This window comes from Oncorhynchus nerka, linkage group LG24 (genome assembly GCF_034236695.1).
Source record: "Oncorhynchus nerka isolate Pitt River linkage group LG24, Oner_Uvic_2.0, whole genome shotgun sequence".
Classification (NCBI taxonomy): domain Eukaryota; kingdom Metazoa; phylum Chordata; class Actinopteri; order Salmoniformes; family Salmonidae; genus Oncorhynchus; species Oncorhynchus nerka.
The window spans coordinates 91,730,968-91,753,165 of NC_088419.1; the positions used below are offsets into that span (position 1 = coordinate 91,730,968).

Consider the following 22,198-nt stretch of genomic DNA (forward strand, 5'->3'; position numbering starts at 1 on the left):
CTTGCCTGATTTCTTTTGATTTTCCCATGATGTCAAGCAAAGAGACACTGAGTTTGAAGGTAGGCCTTGCAATACATACACAGGTACAAATCCAATTGACTCAAATTATGTCAATTAGCCTATATGAAGCTTCTAAAGCCATGACATCATTTTCTGGAATTTTCCAAGCTGTTTAAAGGCACAGTCAACTTAGTGTATGTAAACTTCTGACCCACTGGAATAGTGATACAGTGAATTATAAGTGAAATAATCCGTCTGTAAACAATTGTCGGAAAAACGACTTGTGCCATGCACAAAGTAGATGTCCTAACCGACTTGCCAAAACTATAGTTTGTTAACAAGAAATTTGTGGAATGGTTGAAAATAGAGTTTTAAATGACTCCAACCTAAGTTTATATAAACTTCCGACTTCAACTGTACGTGGCTTATTGATTACAACTATATGTCCTAATATTAGGTAGTTGGCTGCCTATATTAGTGATTAACATTGTAACTCTCTGATATGAATGGTTGGCAACGATGATTCGTTTCTAAGTGCTACTGAATAAGTTCAACTGAAATGCACGTGATACACATAATTACTCAATCAATCCATTCCAAATCCTTATACATGACACAGGGGGGGGGGGGGGCGTATGTTGATCTGGCCTAGGTATGTTGATCTGGCCTAGGACAGCAGCACAACTGCTAGGACTGGGCCTGACAAGCACAATCACTTGCCCTCTAATTTACATGCATTTGAGGAGGAACTTGGCCTGCTCAGAGTGAGCGGCAGCTGTCGAGAAGTACAAACTGTCCAACTCAGTAGCATCAGCCTCATTACTTTGACCTCGAGAAAGAGTGATCTGGAGGCCGTCTTTACTCTCGTTTTTGGGAAATAATCCTCTCTCTCGGCAGGCACACTGGAACAGGGGATAATCAACACAATCTTCACCAAACAGTAACACACCCAACACTAATTTCCAAGCAGCTTGAGGATTTAATATGAAGTATGTTAGCCTTTGATGTCGGAGCACATCGACTGGTATTTCCGCCAATGAATAAAAAGCCTTATTTTGAAATGGATTTTTGTTGTCGTTGCCGATTTGGGTCAGCAACCATTTTATTCAACAGCTTTTCTTTCCTTTTTGAAAGCCGGCATTTACCAGGAAACCCTGATTCATATCCAGAATTACACGTGTGTGTGTGTGTAGTACAGAGCAGGGAACCATGATTACATTCTGTTACCGTGTGTAAATCCACTACCGTGTGTAAATCCACTACCGCGTGTGTAAATCCACTACCGCGTGTGTAAATCCACTACCGTGTGTGTAAATCCACTACCGTGTGTAAATCCACTACCGTGTGTAAATCCACTACCGCGTGTGTAAATCCACTACCGCGTGTGTAAATCCACTACCGTGTGTAAATCCACTACCGTGTGTGTCGTGTGTGTCGTGTGTGTAAATCCACTACCGTGTGTGTAAATCCACTACCGTGTGTGTAAATCCACTACCGTGTGTGTAAATCCACTACCGTGTGTAAATCCACTACCGTGTGTAAATCCACTACCGTGTGTAAATCCACTACCGTGTGTAAATCCACTACCGTGTGTAAATCCACTTCGCTCACCATAGTTCAATAACCAAAATATTTTTTTTCTTCTAAAGTCATAGCTGACATCTTTGAATCTTGAGCAGATATTTTTTGGAAAACGTAGTCACAAACTGAAGGCGATTTTGAGAGAAATTCTGTTAATAAACATTGAATCTGCACAGTTCTAGTAAATGTGTTTTTGTAAAAATGTTCTATGTAAATTGTTAAACGTGCATAGAGTTTAATGGTTTGTTAAACTTTGAAATCAATGGTTTTGGTTTGGGAAACATTTTAAGTGAAAAATCAGAGTCTCAACGCAATTGCATTACTGTGGAATTGCTGTACTGGATTTTTTTTAAAGGCAAGGATCTCTTCACTATTTACAAATATACAGTATCAACTTCAACGGAGTTGTAGACAAGCATGTTTAAATGATCTAACGATGTGGCTATACTGCATAGACAAAGCAGGCCATTGTGTTATCTGACCTTGTTTAGCTAGTTCATCCTGAGCTATAAACCACAACACAACTCATACAGAATGCTGACTCCCATAATTAGTATAGAGAAGAACTTAACATTCACTATGATGAATGTAATGAAGGAGACAACTACAAACAACTCCTACAGAGCTGAACAGGTATTCCTTACCATGTCCATGTCATCCAGCACAGAGACATGAACCGATCCAAGCATTTTCCAATGTACTGTACAAACTTTTCCCCCCCTCTGTTTCCTTGGTTTGAAACAAGTTCACAATAAACTGGAGAGGTAGTATAATCCACTGCTATGAAGCACCACGGCCATAGTGGTTGGTACGTCGTACAGGAGTCACTCAGCTTGGTTTAGTTATGGTGTTTTGTTTTCACAGCCTGCTCCTTGCGGCATCAGAATAGCTGATAAGCAGTTTGGAGAGGACTGAGGAGGACAAATCCCGCTAAGCTGTTACAGTGGATAAAACCCCAGTGATGCAAGCAGACGAGTTAAGTATCGTTTACACCCAGGGGTTGGGTAGCAGGGTGTTAAAGTAACGCGGTTCCCCAAAGCCACAGATGTGTTAAGTATCGTTTACACCCTGGGGTTGGGTAGCAGGGTGTTAAAGTAACGCGGTTCCCAAAGCCACAGATGTGTTAAGTATCGTTTACACCCTGGGGTTGGGTAGCAGGGTGTTAAAGTAACGCGGTTCCCAAAGCCACAGATGTGTTAAGTATCGTTTACACCCTGGGGTTGGGTAGCAGGGTGTTAAAGTAACGCGGTTCCCCAAAGCCACAGATGTGTTAAGTATTGTTTACACCCTGGGGTTGGGTAGCAGGGTGTTAAAGTAACGCGGTTCCCCAAAGCCACAGATGTGTTAAGTATCGTTTACACCCTGGGGTTGGGTAGCAGGGTGTTAAAGTAACGCGGTTCCCCAAAGCCACAGATGTGTTAAGTATCGTTTACACCCTGGGGTTGGGTAGCAGGGTGTTAAAGTAACGCAGTTCCCAAAGCCAAAGTTATTCTTCTGTCTTCTCATCCACATTTCAACCCAACACCGCCATGAGAAATAACCCTCCATCCATCCTCTTGCCAGACAGACAAGGATATTTCAATGGACCCGGAGGCGGTGACAGTGATTGAATAACCGCGTAACTGACGGTCAAGTACGAAGACCGTCACGAACATAAAATAGCCGTCAAAACCGTAAAAAAAAAAAAAATGCCTACATTCATCCTCATTTTTATTTATTAGCTTTATTTTCATGTAGACAAACTTGACCTAACAGTGGGAGTGTTTACTAATGATTATAAAGCCGTTGTTTCGCTAACTTAAGTTAGTCTACATCTTTTTTTTTTATTTCACCTTTATTTAACCAGGTAAGCAAGTTGAGAACAAGTTCTCATTTACAATTGCGACCTGGCCAAGATAAAGCAAAGCAGTTCGACACATACAACGACACAGAGTTACACATGGAATAAACAAAACATACAGTCAATAATACAGTAGAAACAAGTCTATATACGATGTGAGCAAATTAGGTGAGAAGGGAGGTAAAGGCAAAAAAGGCCATGGTGGCAAAGTAAATACAATCTAGCAAGTAAAACACTGGAATGGTAGTTTTGCAATGGAAGAATGTGCAAAGTAGAAATAAAAATAATGGGGTGCAAAGGAGCAAAATAAATAAATAAATTAAATACAGTTGGGAAAGAGGTAGTTGTTTGGGCTAAATTATAGGTGGGCTATGTACAGGTGCAGTAATCTGTAAGATGCTCTGACAGTTGGTGCTTAAAGCTAGTGAGGGAGATAAGTGTTTCCAATTTAAGAGATTTTTGTAGTTCGTTCCAGTCATTGGCAGCAGAGAACTGGAAGGAGAGGCGGCCAAAGAAAGAATTGGTTTTGGCGGTGACTAGAGAGATATACCTGCTGGAGCGTGTGCTACAGGTGGGAGATGCTATGGTGACCAGCGAGCTGAGATAAGGGGGGACTTTACCTAGCAGGGTCTTGTAGATGACATGGAGCCAGTGGGTTTGGCGACGAGTATGAAGCGAGGGCCAGCCAACGAGAGCGTACAGGTCGCAATGGTGGGTAGTATATGGGGCTTTGGTGACAAAACGGATTGCACTGTGATAGACTGCATCCAATTTGTTGAGTAGGGTATTGGAGGCTATTTTGTAAATGACATCGCCAAAGTCGAGGATTGGTAGGATGGTCAATTTTACAAGGGTATGTTTGGCAGCATGAGTGAAGGATGCTTTGTTGCGAAATAGGAAGCCAATTCTAGATTTAACTTTGGATTGGAGATGTTTGATATGGGTCTGGAAGGAGAGTTTACAGTCTAACCAGACACCTAAGTATTTGTAGTTGTCCACGTATTCTAAGTCAGAGCCGTCCAGAGTAGTGATGTTGGACAGGCGGGTAGGTGCAGGTAGCGATCGGTTGAAGAGCATGCATTTAGTTTTACTTGTATTTAAGAGCAATTGGAGGCCACGGAAGGAGAGTTGTATGGCATTGAAGCTTGCCTGGAGGGTCTCTCCCCAACTGCCGTCTGACGCTCCAGTAGCTCCTCCGCTAGATGTGCGGGGCGTAAAAGCTCTCCCCAACTGCCGTCTGACGCTCCAGTAGCTCCTCCGCTAGATGTGCGGGGCGTAGATGCTCGCTCCTCCGCTAGATGTGCGGGGCGTAGAAGCTCGCTCCTCCGCTAGATGTGCGGGGCGTAGAAGCTCGCTCCTCCGCTAGATGTGCGGGGCGTAGAAGCTCTTGCCTATAGGCTGTGTTTGATGTGCGGGGCGTAGAAGCTCGCTCCTCCGCTAGATGTGCGGGGCGTAGAAGCTCGCTCCTCCGCTAGATGTGCGGGGCGTAGAAGCTCTTGCCTATAGGCTGTGTTTGATGTGTGGACTTTCTTTTATACAATGTTTTCATTGCAGTCTAGTGAATAAATACATTGGTCTTGTTTTAAATAAAAGATGGGTCTGACTATTCAATAATTATTCAACAGCAGTCAACAAGGTTGTTCTGGCGCTGAGGTCCGACAATCAAATCAAATTTATTTATATAGCCCTTTGTACATCAGCTGATATCTCAAAGTGCTGTACAGAAACCCAGCATAAAACCCCAAACAGCAAACAATGCAGGTGTAAAAGCACAATGAGCTAATGTGTTAAAATGGACAATCCAACAAGGCATATAGGTTATAATTTGACACAGATTATTTTCTTAATGTATATAGAGTCACTGTTAAATAGGCTCTTGACATGTTGCATGTATTTGTTCACATCTGAATGGATTGTCAATTGAATCTTCACCTTCCCACATTGTTGCAGTGTCAGCAAAGGTGTGAGGAATGATGACAGGAGAGAGTCCAGCCTTTCCTCTCTTAACAACTGAACAAAACGTAGCCAAGCTCCTTTCATGGTTCATCCTAGCTATAGGATGAATAGCCTATATCCTAGCGTCCTCCAATTTGACCTCAGCAGAGTTGGTAACGTTATGCAAATTGTTCGAAAAAAGTGCAATCAATCTATTTTTCGGAATTCCTCTCGAATCTGACATTTCTTACATTTGTATACTAGACTAATATTTAGAGGTAATAATACCCAAATGTTACTGATAATAACGAATTGTAACCGTCACAGATCTACTGTAACCTGTTGTACCATAGCTGTCAACACAACAGTCACTAGGTCACCAAGGAAACAGCCTGGTAGTCCAGACACCAACACACACAGAAGACAGAGTCCTGCGAAATCCGACATTTAGCCTCAGAGCCTAAAAACACTAGAACCACCAACGGACCAATGACGTTTGATTTTGTAAATAAATAAGCCAACAAATATATATTTTTTTAAAGCTTCGCCTGCTTCTTCCCCGACTTTGCCATAATGTTTGTATTTTACATGTCATTACAAATCAAACATATTGAGCAATGAGTTTTTAAATAAAAAAAAAAAAAAATGCCAGACTCTAACGCGCCTCTCTCCTCTGAATGAATGACATGGCTAAATGGATGAATGAGCGATAGAAACTGATAATTGTGCACTTTACTTCGCAATCGAATTTAAATTAGGCTTAACTGAATGATAAGGAGGGTGAAGACGTGGATTTAATTTAGAACAATAGTGCAATGAAAAATTGTGGCCATGGTGACTGAAATCGGGAGTTTAGAGAAGAGACAATGAGAGGACGGATTCAGTCGTAAAAGGCACAATAAAGGGTCCCGTAACAATCAATAAATGACAATGGTTTTCATACACTATATATACACAAAAGTATGTGGACACCCCTTCAAATTAGAGGATTCGTCTATGTCAGCCACACCAGTTGCTGACAGGTGTATAAAAATCGAGAAGACAGCTAGGCAATCTCCATAGACAAACATTGGCATTAGAATGGCCGTACTGAAGAGCTCAGTTACTTTCAACGTGACACCGTCATAGGATGCCACTTTTCCAACGTGTAGGAGCAAAACATATCATTGACTCTATTCAAGTTGATGACGGAAGGGAAGCGAGCGATGCCAGTCAGCCTGCACATCGAAACTACACCTAAACTAATTTCACACATAATAAGAATTCGCCTAAAGACAGTCTGAGTGACAATATTATTAGTTGTCATATTGTACACGAAGAGATGGGGCACAGCTTGGAATTGGCACAGGCGGTGAGAGAAGCAGAGTCACAAGCAGGTAAAACGGTTTTGATTTCTATATAGTATCAGAAAAAGCTGCAGTTTCTATGATTACTTACCTTCGTCAAATAACTACATTCAACAGCTCGATTTCCAAATATATATTTTTCCAAGTATAACCACACTGTCTGTGTTTAGCACATGAACACTCATGGCAGCATTGCTCAGGCTACTAAGCAAAGACTAGTAGTAACTAGTCTAACTTCCACAATGTTTGTTTAGGGATGCACAATCGGTCGGTGAACATATCGGAAGATATTAGCTAAAAATGCCAACGTCGGTATCGGCCCGATGTCTAGTTTAAAGCCGATGTGAAGGCTGACGTGCCTACCTACATAACGTAATGACTACACGTGCAACACAGCATTCCTAACCTGGCCCACAATGTCTGCTGTGTGGATCGAGCAGTCAACAAGTCCCGCAGTCATTTGAAAGAGTAAGAACATTTCAGAGAGGAAACTCAGACGAAATCCATTAAAACGCCAAGATAATGCAATTCATTGCCCTTGACAATGAACCGTTCTCTGTCGTGGGTGATGTTGGCTTTCGCCGACTGGTTGAGCACCGGTACACACCAACGTTACCATGTGCGCTATTGTTCAGATGTTTCCCTACCAGAGTTACACAGTAATAGTGTCACTGCAATTAGCTTCACGACATAGAACTGTGTTATTTGACCATAGTTCTATTATAGAATGTTGTGTGTTCTGAATTTGCATGTGAAAGCCAAGCGCCACCACTACTATCAGTAGCACTGTCAAAGCTCTACGAAACAAGTCTGCAAACAAGCAAACACCGGCCACGAACGATGAGTTTTTTTTTTTAAAGCGTTGGTAATACAGCATTATTTGTTCGACCGCAACTTCTGGGGTAGCTAGCTTTAGCTTGGTTTCTAGCTAGCACTAATACAACCAGCCTGAAAACAACAACCAGTAGAAACTGCAGTCATTTTCACTATTGTTAGCAATGATTTAGCAATCCTTGTCAGTAAATATTAGCTAGGTAGCCACTTGTTGTTCACCTATTTAAATTGCTAGCCAGCTACTTAATCCTGTTTCCCAAAGCTAACGTTATAAGCAGCCAGCTAGCTTCACCTGGCTAGTGAAGATCGACCGGACCAGGTTCTGTGGTGTGAAACTAGCCACAATACGGATTAGGCACAATTGTGAAATTTGCGGCTTGCCTTCAAAATAAAAGTACCTCTTTGAAAAGTGATGCAGAAGGTTACAATTGGCGAAATGATGCCATATTTAGAGTAGATAATGTTAAACAACGTTGGAATGTGAAGGAATGAAATGGGGTCAGTCTACTCGGTGACACCCACAGAACACAACTGTGAAGAGTTTACGCAAATACTAGCCTTGTAGCTCTTATCGCGGGACTCTTACTGTGTGAATCACCTCGCCAGTCAGCCTATTGTGTGTATTGACATTCATATTTCACTGTACAGCTTTACCTAACGATTGGGGATCAGTCTACTCAATACCTAATATATTTTTTCCCCAACGTCCTCAGAGTTATTCGACTTCAAAACATCCATGCAGTATTGTTTTTCCTCTGGGATAGTGTTCAATACACCTAGGTTGACAATAAATGTGGATCAATTCACAGTTTTCAGAGTCCCGCAATAAGAGCTACGATGCTAATGTTCTCTGGGTGTCACTGTGTAGACTGATACCCCACTATGTCATTGATCCACAATCCATAGGCAAGGCTGTACAGTGAAATAAGGATGCCCCCAATGCAATTCTAAAGTATAATACATCCAGTGTGATTTCAACAGCTTTTTGTCAAATTAACAAATTCGTGTCTTTTGTTGATTTTATATAAACATTCCAACCTCGTTTAGCATGATCTATTCAATTATGGCATAATTCTACTATTTGAAATCATTTGCATCACTGTCAATGACATACTTTTATTTTGAAGGCTAACCGCAAAGTCCACTATTGTGGCTAATCCTTATTGTAGCTAGCTTCACATAGATGGGTCCGACCACCGTTAATCAAATAAGAAGTTTTATTTTTTTTAAATCAGGGTCATTTTAGATGACATCTAGCTATATATAGTTAGCTAGCTAATACCCCCAAAAATACTTATAGGTCAGTGTGGTTTGTGTAACCATAATTTAACTAGGCTAGTCAGATAAGAACAAATTCTTATTCACAATGACGGCCTACCCAAGCCAAATCCGGACGACGCTGGGCCAATTGGGAGTTGTTTGGCAAGGAAAATATTGGACATCGGTCAAAAATACCATGTGGGTGCATCACCAGTTTAGTCCTTTTAAAATGAAGTTTTAAATCTATCACAAATATACATTTATCTCTTGACCTAGTTGTTTTTCATTTTGATTATGTGTTGTTGTTGGAAGTGTGCCATGGTCAGTTTAGCTCAGAAAATGTCACCCATGTCAATCTCCCGCCACACGAGGCTACATAGTTCTACCCTATGAGCAGGCCGGCCGTGCTACAGTGTTGTACTTCTATGACCCTCAGTTGATTTTGCAACGTGCTTATTTGCTGAAAGGGCCGGCGGCTTTAGTGTTAAGAGTTTCAGTTTAGAAAGATGAGTCAGACTACGACAGAAGAATGTAGAAATGTAGTTTCAGGCATTCCTCCAACATTGGAACCAACCTCCAGCAAAAAATAAAGTGCTGGGCTGAAGGACAGGGTCTTAACATAGCGAGAGACAGAGAAAGCGAGGGGGAGAGAGAGAACGGGAAGAGAGAGAGAGAGAGAGAAAAAGCGAGAGAGAGAGAGAAAGCGAGAGAGAGAGAGAAAGCGAGAGAGAAAGCGAGAGAGAGAGAGAAAGCGAGAGAGAAAGCGAGAGAGAGAGAGAAAGCGAGAGAGAAAGCGAGAGAGAGAGAGAAAGCGAGAGAGAGAGAGAGAGAGAGAGAGAGAAAGCGAGAGAGAAAGCGAGAGAGAGAGAGAAAGCGAGAGAGAGAGAGAAAGCGAGAGAGAGAGAAAGCGAGAGAGAGAGAGAAAGCGAGAGAGAGAGAGAAAGCGAGAGAGAGAGAGAGAGAGAGAAAGCGAGAGAGAGAGAGAAAGAGAGAGAGAGAGAAAGCGAGAGAGAGAGAGAAAGCGAGAGAGAGAGAGAAAGCGAGAGAGAGAGAAAGCGAGAGAGAGAGAGAAAGCGAGAGAGAGAGAGAAAGCGAGAGCGAGAGAAAGCGAGAGCGAGAGAAAGCGAGAGCGAGAGAAAGCGAGAGCGAGAGAAAGCGAGAGCGAGAGAAAGCGACAGCGACAGACAGAAAGCGACAGACAGAAAGCGACAGACAGAAAGCGACAGACAGAAAGCGACAGACAGAAAGCGACAGACAGAAAGCGACAGACAGAAAGCGAGAGACAGAAAGCGAGAGACAGAAAGCGAGAGAGAGAAAGCGAGAGACAGAAAGCGAGAGAGAGAAAGCGAGAGAGAGAGAGAAGGCAACAGACAGAGAGAGAAAGCGAGAGAGAGAGAGAGAAAGCGAGAGAGAGAAAGCGACAGACAGAAAGCGACAGAGAGAGAGAGAGAGAGAGAGAGAAAGCGACAGAGAGAGAGAGAGAGAGAGAGAAAGCGACAGACAGAGCAGAAGAGACAAATGGCAGCCTGATTGCGTAACTCACTAATTCCCCCTGTGGGATAACAGGTGTCCACGTGTTGTTTAAAGCAAAAGACTATTGGAGGTACACTGTTGTACTTTGTAACCCTCAGTCTTTTCCCACAAACATGCTTATTATGACTGACTGTAATAACAATTTAGAGTCATGGGTTCTAGTCCAAAATGGCCTCTTAACCCACACCTGACACGTCCCACTCCATCCACACTGTGACTAAATGGATAGTGTCTGCCTATACACCAACGCTGAAGGGAGACCTCAACCTCTTTATTAACTGTGTTATCGTACCACGACATGTTGAATACTGCTATTAATATCTGATTCATCTTGTCCGTGTTTTTCCCCCTAGTAGGGTTAATGTAATCTCATCCACCAGCCAGTAGGCCAACAATTCCCTGATAATGGAATTACACCGACTCTGGTAACAAAATTGTGGTAAAATGTCCCTCCGTCACTCCGTTTTTATGTGAACACATTTTCCGAGAACTCTGCTCCGATTGAAGAGTCAAAAGGTGACTGCAGAAAGAATGGGGTTTCAGCCTGACAGATGACATCTGAATAGATGGGCTTTGCTTGTTGAACTGCAGTAGATGAAGTGGATTTACATTTTTTTTTTTTTTTAACTATTCAAGTCAGGTAAGAACAAATTCTTATTTACAATGACAACTTACCCCGGCCAAACCCGGACGACGCCGGGCCAATTGTGCACCGCCCTATGGGACTCCCAATCACGGCCAGATGTGATTCAGCCTGGATTCGAACCAGGGACTAGTTCTTGCACTGAGATGCAGTGCCTTAGACCGCTGTGCCACTCAGGAGCCCATACGGTAACAGAATTACATCATGGGTGCCTGATTTGTACTATACAGAAGTGCATAATTATGGATATGAATATCATTCTCAACGTCTGTTTTACAAGTTTGGACATCACAGTACAGCATTACTTTGACCACCAAACAGAAAGGGGAAAACATGTTAGGAGGTGAACATAACAGAATGCCAGTGGAAGGGAGGACAGTAACAGGAGACCCTATGAGGTGAACAGTGGAAGGGAGGACAGTAGCAGGAGACCCTATGAGGTGAACAGTAGAAGGGAGGACAGTAACAGGAGACACTATGAGGTGAACAGTAGAAGGGAGGACAGTAGCAGGAGACCATATGAGGTGAACAGTAGAAGGGAGGACAGTAGCAGGAGACCCTATGAGGTGAACAGTAGAAGGGAGGACAGTAACAGGAGACACTATGAGGTGAACAGTAGAAGGGAGGACAGTAGCAGGAGACCCTATGAGGTGAACAGTGGAAGGGAGGACAGTAACAGGAGACACTATGAGGTGAACAGTGGAAGGGAGGACAGTAGCAGGAGACCCTATGAGGTGAACAGTAGAAGGGAGGACAGTAGCAGGAGACCCTATGAGGTGAACAGTAGAAGGGAGGACAGTAACAGGAGACCCTATGAGGTGAACAGTGGAAGGGAGGACAGTAGCAGGAGACCCTATGAGGTGAACAGTGGAAGGGAGGACAGTAGCAGGAGACCCTATGAGGTGAACAGTGGAAGGGAGGACAGTAACAGGAGACACTATGAGGTGAACAGTGGAAGGGAGGACAGTAGCAGGAGACCCTATGAGGTGAACAGTGGAAGGGAGGACAGTAGCAGGAGACCCTATGAGGTGAACAGTAGAGGGGAGGACAGTAACAGGAGACACTATGAGGTGAACAGAATGCCAGTGGAAGGGAGGACAGTAGCAGGAGACACTATGAGGTGAACAGTGGAAGGGAGGACAGTAGCAGGAGACACTATGAGGTGAACAGTAGAGGGGAGGACAGTAACAGGAGACACTATGAGGTGAACAGAATGCCAGTGGAAGGGAGGACAGTAAGCAGGAGACACTGAGGTGAACAGTGGAAGGGAGGACAGTAGCAGGAGACACTATGAGGTGAACAGTAGAGGGGAGGACAGTAACAGGAGACACTATGAGGTGAACAGAATGCCAGTGGAAGGGAGGACAGTAGCAGGAGACACTATGAGGTGAACAGAATGCCAGTGGAAGGGAGGACAGTAGCAGGAGACCCTATGAGGTGAACAGGGGAAGGGAGGACAGTAGCAGGAGACCCTATGAGGTGAACAGTGGAAGGGAGGACAGTAGCAGGAGACCCTATGAGGTGAACAGTGGAAGGGAGGACAGTAGCAGGAGACCCTATGAGGTGAACAGTAGAAGGGAGGACAGTAGCAGGAGACCCTATGAGGTGAACAGAATGCCAGTGGAAGGGAGGACAGTAGCAGGAGACCCTATGAGGTGAACAGTGGAAGGGAGACAGTAACAGGAGACCCTATGAGGTGAACAGGGGAAGGGAGGACAGTAGCAGGAGACCCTATGAGGTGAACAGTGGAAGGGAGGACAGTAGCAGGAGACCCTATGAGGTGAACAGTAGAAGGGAGGACAGTAGCAGGAGACCCTATGAGGTGAACAGGGGAAGGGAGGACAGTAGCAGGAGACCCTATGAGGTGAACAGTGGAAGGGAGGACAGTAAGCAGGAGACACTATGAGGTGAACAGTGGAAGGGAGGACAGTAGCAGGAGACCCTATGAGGTGAACAGGGGAAGGGAGGACAGTAGCAGGAGACACTATGAGGTGAACAGTGGAAGGGAGGACAGTAGCAGGAGACACTATGAGGTGAACAGTGGAAGGGAGGACAGTAGCAGGAGACCCTATGAGGTGAACAGTGGAAGGGAGACAGTAACAGGAGACCCTATGAGGTGAACAGGGGAAGGGAGGACAGTAGCAGGAGACCCTATGAGGTGAACAGTGGAAGGGAGGACAGTAGCAGGAGACACTATGAGGTGAACAGTAGAAGGGAGGACAGTAGCAGGAGAACCTATGAGGTGAACAGTGGAAGGGAGGACAGTAGCAGGAGACCCTATGAGGTGAACAGTAGAAGGGAGGACAGTAGCAGGAGACCCTATGAGGTGAACAGAATGCCAGTGGAAGGGAGGACAGTAGCAGGAGACACTATGAGGTGAACAGAATGCCAGTGGAAGGGAGGACAGTAACAGGAGACACTATGAGGTGAACAGTGGAAGGGAGGACAGTAGCAGGAGACCCTATGAGGTGAACAGTGGAAGGGAGGACAGTAGCAGGAGACCCTATGAGGTGAACAGTAGAAGGGAGGACAGTAGCAGGAGACCCTATGAGGTGAACAGAATGCCAGTGGAAGGGAGGACAGTAGCAGGAGACCCTATGAGGTGAACAGGGGAAGGGAGGACAGTAGCAGGAGACCCTATGAGGTGAACAGTGGAAGGGAGGACAGTAGCAGGAGACCCTATGAGGTGAACAGTAGAAGGGAGGACAGTAGCAGGAGACCCTATGAGGTGAACAGAATGCCAGTGGAAGGGAGGACAGTAGCAGGAGACCCTATGAGGTGAACAGTGGAAGGGAGGACAGTAGCAGGAGACCCTATGAGGTGAAAAAATATATATCTTCAAAAGATGTGGGGTTTTGGTAAAGAATTAAGACACAAGGCTATGTTTCTTAAAACTTACAGAAGGTAATTTTTTTTAAATCAAAAACTAAATATAAAGTAGTTGTCAGGAGTGTTTAATTCAACAATATTGTGTGTTTTGATGAATTCCTAATACATTTGAAAGACTTTCTGGTAAATGTCTAAGACCCCTTTACCGAAGTCCTTTGCGTAGGCTTATTACACATTATTGGGATAGATAAATGGTTATACTTGCCTTAATTTCACCCCATAAAATATAGAGTCTTAGCTTCAATTTGACATGCCTCTATTAACTTCACATGGTGGTGCTCATGGGTCCTTTTACATGGAAATGCCCAGTAGCAAGTTAGTCTGGGGAATGAGGTCACATTCAACACAACCCTAAAGTGCCCCTCCAGACCAAAAGGCAGAGGTTGTACCAAGTCATTCATAAAGAAGGCCTAACTCAGAGGATATACATCCCCAACTGTTGGAATTCCATGTTCTTGATAACCACAAGAGGAACAATCCACTTCCTTGTTTGTAAGACTGCTTCCATAACCCCCTTACCCTCTGCTCTCCCCTCACTGCTCTGAACCCAAAGAGCTATACTCTAGTCACCCGAAGTTAATTAATCAAATCTAATTGTATTTTGTCACATGCGCCGAAATACAACAGGTGAAATGGTTACTTACTACAAGCCCTTAACCAACAATGCATTGCTAATATAGGTGATTGTTCATATGAAAATTGCTAGGTATAACATTCAAAGTAGTAGTTGTAAGGGTCATACAAAAATAAAATAAAACGATGGTGCGCATTAATGTTGTAATCTTATCGTTCAATATATCGTTATAATTCAATACGTTTATCGCAATAACGATTTTTGTCCATATGACCCAGCTCTAGGAGGTGCCTTAAACAAACTGTCACAGACAGATACAGAGATTGGTTTGACATAATCTGACTAACAGAGATTAGGGCATATTACTTTATTGATCACGTGAATAATTTCACTTCCGCTTTAAGAAGCAATCAAACAAAATAGGCTAGGGAGGGATTATGCAAAGAGTTACAATCACATTTTGTCTGTAACACTACAGCTACAGTTGGACACAGCGTAACAAGGTATAAACAAATTCCTACCAAGGCCAGTCCTTTACAGAAATAACCATGACCTGAAAACGAAAGATGTCATTATAGGCCTACAAACTGTTGTAAAACAAAGCGTTTAGTTGCAGAGTTCTTACCTGTAGGGAATCCGCCGCCATCTTGGTTTTTCAACTTTGAATAAAACTCGGGACAGAGGATATGGGACGACTCATATGAAGAAAAAATATTATTCCTCCCGTAGCCTATGCAGGATATTTTCCTAAAAATACGAATTCCTACTTCGTAAATCCGAAATCATCAGTAATCACCTCTCTTCGTGATTAACATAGGAACTTTCCCATTACTCTATTTTTAGACTTCATTCTGTAGGCTTTTCAAAAAGATTCAACCGCAAAACAATCCCAAAATATTATCTTGTAGTTCTCTCCTTATGTGGAACTAAAAATACTAAACGCAAGCGCTCCTATCCTGAAATCGTCCTCAGAAACACACCGAATTAAAAACTTTATGCGCGGTTCCGACTGAACGTTGTCTGCCAGTCCAGCAACAAATTCACACACTATATGTAGCTTTCAAAACAACTGTGAACTCGGAAATATCCGACTTCAGTGCGTTCAAGACAACTGGGAACTGGGGAAAAACGAGCTCTGACTGGGAAAAATCTTTTTGAACGGTCATCCAACTCCGGAACTCTGTAGAGTTTCGATTTTCCGACAAGAAGATCACTGACCCAGTTGTCTAGAAATTACCATAACCTATAGTCGCAGAGTGCGCTTTCCACACACTCTTTTCCACACGCCCACTACTTTCCTTTCGACACACCCACTCGTCCATTCCCCGGTCGCCATATTGGGATGCAGCTACCCCCTTACTTGCTCTAACCAATATAAACCACAGCCTGTCGTTTCCGATGGTAATAAATGCGCCATAATGGGAAAAACTAGTAAGGAGGGGGGCAGAGCTAAAGACGAGCTAGTGAGATCCTATTGGCGCGTTCTAGCCTCATCTGCATATTTCCGTTAGGGAACGCCTACTTTGTGAAGTGCGCGTGTGCAATACCTCAATTCGCCTTTGCTTTGCACTCTTTCTAAACAACATGATTTAAAATAAAAAACTTTTGCAAATGGTAAAGTATAAAAATCGCAGTCCACTCTGTTCATAACATATTCTAGTTTTGGGAACATCAAACTGTATTGAGATCAAACATTTCATCGCTGAGAACATTTGCAGAATCCAAAATCCATCTTGTTCCATCTTCTCCCGCTACCCGTGGGCTTCCTCTCACTACCATATTTGGTAGTGAGTGTAAACGCTAAGCGGATGCTTCACATTTAAACATCCAGTGAAATATCTGTCTCATTGTTCTATCTGTGCTCTAACGAGGCAAGATTAGGTGGGACCATTCTAGCCAACGAGAGAGCGGACACGCGTGTGAACAACAGGCACAACGGTTTCCATTAGTTACAGCAGCCACAAAGTCAAAGAGTGCTGTATTAAGGTCAGCCATAAGGTTAATGTTAGGTTTAAAATCACATTTTAAGAAGAGACAATGCGGAAATAAGCGGGGTTTATGACTTTGTGACTGTGGTAACTAGTGACAAGTGAAGACAACTGCGATATACAGGGTTTTTCTCAACATTGCCGGGATGTCACGGTATTTCTTTTTAATTTTTATTGAACCTTTATTTTACTAGGCGAGTCAGTTAAGAACAAATTGTTATTTACAATGACGGCCTACCCTGCCAAACCTGGACAACGCTGGGCCAATTGTGCGCCGCCCTATGGGACTCCCAATCACAGCCAGATGTGATGCAGCCTGCATCAGTACACTTATCAATACACTTGTAACGACCTAGCTAAATCAAATCAAATGTTTATTGGTCACATACACATGGTTAGCAGATGTTAATGTGAATGTTGCGAAATGCTTGTGCTTCTAGTTCCAACAGTGCAGTAATATCTAATAACATGTCATCTAACAATTCCCCAACAACTACCTAATACACACACATCTAAAGGGGTGAATGAGAATATGTACATGTAAGTATATGGATGAGCGATGACTGAGCGACATAGGCAAGATGCAGTAGATACAGCACTTTGAGATATCAGCTGATGTACGAAGGGCTATATAAATAAATTTGATTTGATTTGATTTAGATGGTATAAAATACACTATATACATATGAGATGAGTAATGTAAGATATGTAAACATTATTAAACTGGCATTATGTGCATTGTATAAAGTGACTAGTGATCCATTTATTAAAGTGTCCAGTGATTGGGTCTCAATGTAGGAAGCAGCCTCTGAGTTAGTGATGGCTGTTTAGCAGTCTGATGGCCTTGAGATATAAGCTGTTTCTCAATCTTTCGGTCCTAGCTTTGATGCACCTGTACTGACCTCGCCTTCTGGATGGTAGCGGGGTGAACAGGCAGTGGCTCGGGTGGTTGTTGTCCTTGATGATCTTTATGGCCTTCCTGTGACATCGGGTGCTGTAGGTGTCACGAAAGGTAGGTATTTTGCCCCCTGTGATGCGTTGTGCAGACCTCACCACCCTCTGGAGAGCCTTGCAGTTGAGGGTGGTGCAGTTGCAGTACCAGGCTGTGATACAGCTCGACAGGATACTCTCGATTGTGCATCTGTAAAAGTTTGTCAGGGTTTTGGGTGACAGGCCAAATTTCTTCGGCCTCCTGAGGTTGACGAGGCGCTGTTGTGCCTTCTTCACCACACTGTCTGTGTTGGTGGACCATTTCGGTTTGTCTGTGATGTGTACGCCAAGGAACTTAAAACTTTCCACCTTCTCCACTGCTGTCCCTTCGATGTGGATAGGGGGATGGAGCAGTTTCAGCTCTGCTGTTTCCTGAAGCCAATGATCATCTCCTATGTTTTGTTGACGTTAAGTGAGAGGTTGTTTTCCTGATACCACACCTGAGAGCCCTCACCTCCTCCCTATTGGCTGTCTGGTCATTGTTGGTGATCAAGCCCACTAGTGTTGTGTCGTCTGTGAACTTCATGATTGCGTTGGAGGCGTGCATGGCCACGCAGTCGTGTGTGAACAGGGAGTACAGGAGTGGGCTGAGCACACACCCTTGTGGGGCACCAGTGTTACGAATCTTCTATTCGACCACAATAAGCCACACGTAGACCCAGTGCGAATAATCCATACTTTTTTTTGTTAGCTTGGTTTCCATCCTATTGGCAACATATTTTTCTTATGAATATTCCGAAGTGCACATAAAAATACCTTTTGTGATTCAATTCCCATGTATGCATGCCGAATAAAAAAATACAAGTTAAATGGGTTTTCATTGCATTTTCAACTGTTTTCTCACAAAGAAATGTTGCAGTGATATTGGGAGTGTGACCGCTGTGGTTTTGGCAAGTCGTGTGCTCTAGACCAGGGTTTCCCTGTAGTGTGACTCCAAGTTTACATTCATATGATGGTTATTATATCAACATTTGCACATACAAGTGTTTCCACCGATATTTCCTTGCATAATTCATTTTACCGACACTAAAAATATCCCACGGAAAATATCCCACTAAAAATCCCACTAAAAATATCCCACATGATCTTTCTGGAATTTATACAATTGTACCAAAAGTTCCTGTTTGCATCACAGCTGTGATTAAAAAAAAAATATATATATATACGATATGACTTTACACGCATTCAAACTGGATGGAAACATGGTTATTGACCTCCATACAACAACTCCTTGCTTGGTGAGCGGGGAAAAAACACCACCTGCTGGTGAAGACAGATTTGGGGCCCAGTTATCCCTTTCTCCTCTTCTTCTCTGGTGACACTCCATCTTAACTCCTCCACACTTACTGGATTGGTTGAAAAGAGAAGAAGAAGGAACACCAGTAAGGCATTCAGGTATATTACATAAAAGTTATAAAATAGTTATGTCATGATGATAATATCATAGACATTTTGGGTGGGAGAAAACATCAAGTCGTTAGCAGAGTAATTAGGGGCCAAACAAGAGGGATACACTAAGATGTCTCTCAGAACTATGTCAATAGGGTCGCCCACAGACACACACACACAGCCCCCTTTGTTGATATGATGCCAAACGTGCCAGTCATTATGCGAACGTTGAGTAATGCTCTCGTGCAATGCATTGTCAACATGTATGGAATTTGCATATGGATTATAGACTAGATTTGTCTTTTTTTTTCTCTATTATCAGAGAGTGCCTATTATCAGAGAGTGCCTATTATCAGAGAGTGCCTGGACCACCAAGATAATAAAGGGATGGACATGGTAACAGGGATTCACTTTTCCATCCCCCGTTCGCAAAACCCAATTACTTTAAGTTGGAACAGGTATGTGGTGTATTACCCTGAAACAACAACTAAAAAGGATTAACCATGTCTTTATTATATATACTGTAAAATACTACCTATATTCAAATAATAATTACATCAGAAAATTGGTGGCTCATAAGAATTTTCTGAATTTGTTTATTTTTGATAATTTTCAACACAATACAACCATACATGAAGCTGCAGGTTGCCTAGTGGTTAGAGTGTTGGACTAGTAACCAGCAGGTAGCCTAGTGGTTAGAGTGTTGGACTAGTAACCAGCAGGTCGCCTAGTGGTTAGAGCGTTGGACTAGTAACCAGGAGGTTGCCTAGTGGTTAGAGTGTTGGACTAGTAACCAGCAGGTAGCCTAGTGGTTAGAGCGTTGGACTAGTAACCAGCAGGTAGCCTAGTGGTTAGAGCGTTGGACTAGTAACCAGGAGGTTGCCTAGTGGTTAGAGCGTTGGACTAGTAACCAGCAGGTAGCCTAGTGGTTAGAGTGTTGGTCTAGTAACCAGCAGGTAGCCTAGTGGTCAGAGTGTTGGACTAGTAACCAGCAGGTAGCCTAGTGGTTAGAGCGTTGGACTAGTAACCAGCAGGTAGCCTAGTGGTGAGAGTGTTAGACTAGTAACCAGCAGGTAGCCTAGTGGTTAGAGTGTTAGACTAGTAACCAGCAGGTAGCCTAGTGGTTAGAGTGTTGGACTAGTAACCAGCAGGTAGCCTAGTGGTTAGAGCGTTGGACTAGTAACCAGCAGGTAGCCTAGTGGTTAGAGTGTTGGACTAGTAACCAGCAGGTAGCCTAGTGGTTAGAGTGTTGGACTAGTAACCAGCAGGTAGCCTAGTGGTTAGAGCGTTGGACTAGTAACCAGTAGGTCGCCTAGTGGTTAGAGCGTTGGACTAGTAACCAGTAGGTCGCCTAGTGGTTAGAGCGTTGGACTAGTAACCAGCAGGTAGCCTAGTGGTTAGAGCGTTGGACTAGTAACCAGCAGGTCGCCTAGTGGTTAGAGCGTTGGACTAGTAACCAGGAGGTTGCCTAGTGGTTAGAGTGTTGGACTAGTAACCAGCAGGTAGCCTAGTGGTTAGAGCGTTGGACTAGTAACCAGCAGGTAGCCTAGTGGTTAGAGCGTTGGACTAGTAACCAGCAGGTAGCCTAGTGGTTAGAGCGTTGGACTAGTAACCAGCAGGTAGCCTAGTGGTTAGAGCGTTGGACTAGTAACCAGGAGGTTGCCTAGTGGTTAGAGCGTTGGACTAGTAACCAGCAGGTAGCCTAGTGGTTAGAGCGTTAGACTAGTAACCAGCAGGTAGCCTAGTGGTTAGAGTGTTGGACTAGTAACCAGCAGGTAGCCTAGTGGTTAGAGCGTTAGACTAGTAACCAGGAGGTTGCCTAGTGGTTAGAGCGTTGGACTAGTAACCAGCAGGTAGCCTAGTGGTTAGAGCGTTAGACTAGTAACCAGCAGGTAGCCTAGTGGTTAGAGTGTTGGACTAGTAACCAGCAGGTAGCCTAGTGGTTAGAGTGTTGGACTAGTAACCAGCAGGTAGCCTAGTGGTTAGAGCGTTGGACTAGTAACCAGCAGGTAGCCTAGTGGTTAGAGTGTTGGACTAGTAACCAGCAGGTAGTCTAGTTGTTAGAGCGTTGGACTAGTAACCAAAAGGTTTCAAGATCGAATCACTGACCTGACAAGGTAAAAATCTGTCGTTCTGCCCCTGAACAAGGCACTTAACCCACTATTCCTAGGCTGTCATTGAAATTAAGAATTTGTTCTTAATTAACTGACTTGCCTAGTTAAACAAAGCTTAAATTAATACATGAGGACACAGTACAATAAAATCAGAGGATGTTTAAAAATGTATTTGCATTGGTGTAAAAGTACTAAAGTCTTTACTATTTATATTTTTGACAACTTGTACATTTACTTCACTACATTCATAAAGAAAATAATCTACTTTTTCCTCCATACATTTTCCCTGACATCCAAAGTACTCGTTACATTTTGAATGCTTAACAGGACCAATTCACACACTTATCAAGAGAACATCCCTGGTCATCCCTGTTGCCTCTGATCTGGTGGACTCACTAAACACAAATTCTTAGTTTGTAAAGGATGTCTGAGAGTTGGAGTGTGCCCCTGACCCCTCTGCCTGACGCTGACCCCTCTGCCTGACCCTGAACCCTCTGCCTGACCCTGAACCCTCTGCCTGACCCTGACCCCTCTGCCTGACCCTGACACCTCTGCCTGAACCTGACCACTATGCCTGACCCTGACCCCTCTGCCTGACCCTGACCCCTCTGCCTGACCCTGACCCCTCTGCCTGACCCTGACCCCTCTGCCTGACCCTGACCCCTCTGCCTGACCCTGACCCATCTGCCTGACCCTGACACCTCTGCCTGAACCTGACCACTCTGCCTGACCCTGACCCCTCTGCCTGACCCTGACACCTCTGCCTGAACCTGACCACTCTGCCTGACCCTGAGCCTGCCTGCAGTCCTGTACCTTTGCCTCTGTTGCTGTAATAAACGTTGTTACTTCGACACGGTTTGCATCGGGGTCTTACCTCCTGTTAATCAGTAAATAAATAAAAAATTGTGCCACCTGGTTTGCTTAATATAAGGAATTGGAAATTATTTATATTTTTTTGTTTTGATGCATAAGTTTATTTTGGAAATTATATTTACTTTTAATTCGTAAGTATATTTAAAACCAAATATTTTTTCTGAAGTAGAATTTTACTGGGTGACTTTCCCTTTTAATTCAGTTATTTTTTTATTAAGATATCTTTACTTTTACCCAAATATGACAATTGTGGGTTTTTTTCCCAACACTGCAATTGTGATCCACATGAAAAGAAATGAAAACAAAATTATTATAAAATGAAAAACAAAATCCCAAATCTACTGACAAAAAATATAAACCCAACATACTGAGTTACAGTTCATATCAGGAAATCAGACAATTTAAATAA

The 22,198-nt window shown here is 43.5% G+C and overlaps 1 protein-coding gene across 2 annotated transcripts in view; it reads right to left on the bottom strand.

Annotated features, from left to right (window-relative positions):
* LOC115108786 (serine/threonine-protein kinase N2-like) overlaps window positions 1-15,780 on the bottom strand; it is a 55,004-nt gene extending 39,224 nt beyond the window's left edge. Inside the window, exon 1 of one of the 2 annotated variants that reach the window (XM_065009327.1) lies at window positions 15,061-15,780. In XM_065009327.1, coding sequence (XP_064865399.1) covers window positions 15,061-15,081 — 21 coding nt within the window. In that variant the 5' untranslated portion in view covers window positions 15,082-15,780. Of the gene's footprint in view, window positions 1-2,225; window positions 2,419-15,060 lie in introns of those variants that run through there. The other variant, XM_065009326.1, reaches the window with a different exon arrangement.
* Between the last annotated feature and the right edge of the window lie 6,418 nt (window positions 15,781-22,198).